The 4,557-nt window shown below is 49.2% G+C and overlaps 1 protein-coding gene across 1 annotated transcript in view; it reads right to left on the minus strand.

The window, feature by feature from the left end:
- The window catches only part of lamc1 (laminin, gamma 1), a 73,255-nt gene that overhangs the window by 8,602 nt on the left and 60,096 nt on the right, over positions 1 to 4,557 (minus strand). The window contains exons 14-20 of the mRNA XM_046051519.1: positions 2,764 to 3,009; positions 2,467 to 2,620; positions 2,232 to 2,374; positions 1,969 to 2,147; positions 1,706 to 1,862; positions 496 to 701; positions 339 to 418 (exon numbers count right to left, since the gene is read on the minus strand). Of these exons, the coding sequence (XP_045907475.1) occupies positions 339 to 418; positions 496 to 701; positions 1,706 to 1,862; positions 1,969 to 2,147; positions 2,232 to 2,374; positions 2,467 to 2,620; positions 2,764 to 3,009 (1,165 nt within the window). The remainder of the gene's footprint in view (positions 1 to 338; positions 419 to 495; positions 702 to 1,705; positions 1,863 to 1,968; positions 2,148 to 2,231; positions 2,375 to 2,466; positions 2,621 to 2,763; positions 3,010 to 4,557) is intronic.

Genomic DNA, 4,557 nt, shown 5'->3' on the forward strand with positions numbered 1-4,557 from the left:
GAAACTGCTCCAGCATTAAGCGCACTGCAGCCAGCAGAGGGTAAAAGTCCGTCCACTGAAGAACTTATTTTAGCTGTTGACAGGCTCTCTGACAGCATTATGAAAGGATCCCTACAGAGAGGGACCTTTTTCTAAAGAGTAAGATCCTTTTTGTTTAACCAGAAACAGACGCTATACGTAGCTCTCGTCAAAGCCGCCAGACTCCATTGATGAAAAGAGTAATTTTACGTTGCGGAAGGCAGAAGCTGCTGACCTCTAACCTCGGTCGGTTAGTTTGTTTGGGTTATTCTGTGGCTTTATTGTAAGTGTTGGTGTTTGTGACAGATCTCAGCTCTTACTTGTCGGCCAGCGTTCGGGCCTCCTCAGCCAGCAGCGTCATGTTGTTTGGATCTCCGGTGCCGCTGGGGGCTTTGATGTCCTGCGGACGACATCGTTTCCGTTAATAAGCTCACACACGCTGCTAGTTTGGTGAATATTTGCTGCGACGTCACTCACCACTTTACTGATGGCGTCCTTGGCCTTGTCCAGCTCCTGCCGGGCTCGGTCGATCAGGTTCTCGGCGTCCTGGACTCGGTGGCGTGCGCGGTCGGCCTGAGTGCCGGTGTCGTCCACCGTGCTGCGGATGTTCTGCAGGCGGTTCCACTGGGTGGTCAGAGTGCTGTTGATGGCGTTCAGACGATCCAGCAGACCTCTGTCGACATCTGCAGGTTCAAATCAGCTGGAGGAATCATTTCTATTTCATCTAAAGTTGGTATCACTTTTTCCTGTATTCTGTATGTTTCTACCTGGACTGATGTTTTTGTGTCTATGTGACTAATTAGATCATCTTTTGAAACTGAAATCCCATAAGATTATATTTTCTATCTTGTGCACACAAGTTATTATCTTGTGGGAACAAGTTCTTATCCTGTGCCCACAAAATAATTATCTTGTGGGAACAAGTTATTATCCTGTCCCCACAAAATAATTATCTTGTGGGAACAAGTTGTTATTATGCACACAAGTTATTATCTTGTGGGAACATGTTGTTATCCTGGAACAAGTTATTATCCTGTCCCCACAAAATAATTATCTTGTGGGAACAAGTTGTTATCCTGTCCCTACAAAATAATTATCTTGTGGGAACAAGTTGTTATCCTGGAACAAGTTGTTATCCTGGAACAAGTTGTTATCCTGGAACAAGTTGTTATCCTGTCCCCACGAAATAATTATCTTGTGGGAACAAGTTGTTATCCTGTCCCCACAAAATAATTATCTTGTGGGAACAAGTTGTTATCCTGTCCCCACAAAATAATTATCTTGTGGGAACAAGTTATTAACAAGTTGCGCACATTATCTAGTTTTTATCTTGAAAATTATCTTGTTCCCACAGGAGAATAACTTGTGCGCACAAGATAAAAAATCATCTTATGGGACTTCAGGGGATCCGTAGCAACGTGACCCTGAAAGGCAAATGTTTGGCAGATTGTTATTCCAAGTGTCTGACAGCATTGTGGAAAGGATCCATACAGAGAGGCCTTTTTTAAAGTAAGACCCTTTTTGTTTAACCAGAAACCGTCGCTATGTTGCTCTCGTCAAAGCCACCAGACTGCATTGATCAATTTGTTTGTTTGTGTTCTGGTTTAATTTAGTTGTTTTAAAGGGTTAAAAACATCAAAGTCGCTGGTGGTATTTCATCTCTGCTCATGGCGTTTGGCTGCGTTACCTTTGCTGGCCTGAGCCTCCTCCAGCAGGTCCATGATGGCTCGCTCTGCCTCCTTCAGCCGGTCCTCGAAGGCCTTGTCGGTGACGGTGTCCTGACCCGAGCCCAGGTTATCGATCAGAGTCTGCAGGTCGTGAAGCTTCTGCCTCTGCTGGTTCACCTGCACAGTAACAACACTTTCATTTATCGTCTGCCGACCACGGGAGTCTCCGTCCGCCACAGGTAAAGCTCCTCCAATCAGTTACGTCCGTCTCAGGCGTCCTCACCTTGTCTCTGACCAGACTGTAGCAGGAAGGACACTGCTGGCAGCCCGGCGCCGAGCGGTTGTAGAAGTAATTCTCCTCGCACATGTCGCAGCGCGCTCCGACGAAGCCGGGTCGGCACTCGCAGCGCCCGTCCTCCTTACACTGACCCGACTGGGCGCCCTCGGGGTCGCAGTCGCAGGCTGCAGGACACACGGAGGAGGACAGCGTTAGAAAACAGGAAACTCAAAAACACCCTGAGACACTGGTGACGTCGTCGCCCTTACGTTTGCATCCCGATGAGCTGAAGCCGAAGAAGTTGACCTCGCAGCGCTCGCAGTGCAGCCCGGTGACGCCGGGCTGACACTCGCACTGTCCCGACGTGATGTCACACTGACCGTTGGTAGAGCCAATTGGATTGCAGTTGCACCTGCGGAGGGCATGAGGAGGGGCACAGTTAGCGGCAGGGAAAAATAATAAACCCCCAGTCACATGCTGGACGCCGCGAGGAGAAGAACTCACCGCTCGCAGCCGGCGCCGCTCCGCAGGTTGAAGAAGCCGGGCTGGCAGGCGCTGCAGTCGCGTTCGGCGACGTTGGGGAGACACTGGCACTGACCGGTGACCTGAGAACAGGTGGTCTGTCGCCCGATGGTGCCAAGAGGAGAGCAGGAGCACGCTGAGGAGGAGGACGGGGAACCAATCAGAAAGCTCAGGGTCACGTCAGCAAACATCAGTGATCAATAATCAATCAATCAACCAACAGAAGACATGTCAGAAAAAGGTTTGGGCTCGGGCTGAACGCTCAGGACCTCCTCTTACGTTTGCACTTGTCGGCCGGGTTGGCGGCGAGGGCGTTGCCGTAGAAGCCTTCCTTGCAGCGGTCGCAGAAGAACCCGTTGGTGTTGTAGATGCACTTGAGGCACTCGCCAGTCTCGCGGTTGCAGTTTCCGACGGCGTTGGGGTCGATGTTGTCGCTGCACTTGCAGGCGCGGCAGGCTCGGACCGCCCCGCTCTGACCCAGGGGGTCGCCGAAGAACCCGTCATCACAGAGCTCGCAGCGCTTACCTGCAGACAGGTGAGGTCAGAGGACGGTTACAGTAATGATCAGGTGAACGTGCAGATGTTTATCAGACGATCAAACTACTGCTGCGAGTCTGTCTGCCTGTCTAACCTGCACAGGTGTGGAGTGTTACCTGTGGTTCCTGTGGGACAGTTGGTGCAGACCACCTCTCTGGTCTTGAGGATGACGGCGCAGGTGGCTCCGGCGGGACAGGGACAGGGCTGACAGTCACCTGACGTCCCCCGGGTGGCGTCGCCATAGAAACCATCTTTACAGCGCTCACAGCTCAAACCGGCTGTATTGTCCTGACAGTCACATGATCCTGGACAGACAGGTAGAGAGTCAGTAACCAGTCAGTAACACAGTAAACCAGTCGGTAACCGGTCGGTAACACAGTAAACCAGTCGGTAACACAGTAAACCAGTCAGTAACCAGTCGGTAACACAGTAAACCAGTCGGTAACCGGTCGGTAACACAGTAAACCAGTCGGTAACACAGTAAACCAGTCAGTAACACAGTAATCCAGTCAGTAACACAGTAATCCAGTCGGTAACACAGTAAACCAGTCGGTAACACACTATACCAGTAAGTAACCAGTCGGTAACACAGTAAACCAGTCGGTAACACAGTAAACCAGTCGGTAACACAGTAAACCAGTCGGTAACACAGTAAACCAGTCAGTAACCGGTCGGTAACACAGTAAACCAGTCAGTAACCGGTCGGTAACACAGTAAACCAGTCAGTAACCGGTCGGTAACACAGTAAACCAGTCAGTAACACAGTAAACCAGTCGGTAACACAGTAAACCAGTCGGTAACCGGTCAGTAACACAGTAAATCAGTTGGTAACACAGTAAACCAGTCAGTAACCGGTCATTAACACAGTAAGCCAGTCAGTAACACACAATACCAGTAAGTAACCAGTTCGTAACACAGTAAACCGGTCACTAACACAGTAAACCAGTAGGTAACCAGTCAGTAACACAGTAAACCGGTCGGTAACCAGTTTGTAACACACTATCCAAGTCAGTAACCGGTTTGTAACACGGTAAACCAGGCGGTAACACAGTAACCAGTCGGTAACACAGTAAACCAGTTGGTAGCCAGTCTGTAACACACTATACCAGTCAGTAACACAGTCAACTGGTCAGTAACACTGTAAACCAGTCGGTAACTGGTCAGTAACAAAGTAAACCAGTGGGTAACACAGTAAACCAGTTGGTAACACAGTAAACCAGTTGGTAACAAAGTAAACCAGTCATTAACCAGTGTGTAACAGAGTAAACCAGTCATTAACCAGTGTGTAACAGAGTAAACCAGTCATTAATCTGTCGGTAACAGAGTAAACCAGTCATTAATCTGTCGGTAACAGAGTAAACCAGTCATTAATCTGTCGGTAACAGAGTAAACCAGTCGGTAACCAGGTTGTAACACAGTAAACCAGTCGGTAACAGAATAAACCAGTCATTAACCAGTGTGTAACACAGTAAACCAGTCATTAACCAGTGTGTAACACAGTAAACCAGTCATTAACCAGTGTGTAACACAGTAAAC

The sequence above is a fragment of the Micropterus dolomieu genome, linkage group LG06 (assembly GCF_021292245.1).
Source record: "Micropterus dolomieu isolate WLL.071019.BEF.003 ecotype Adirondacks linkage group LG06, ASM2129224v1, whole genome shotgun sequence".
Taxonomy (NCBI): Eukaryota; Metazoa; Chordata; class Actinopteri; order Centrarchiformes; family Centrarchidae; genus Micropterus; species Micropterus dolomieu.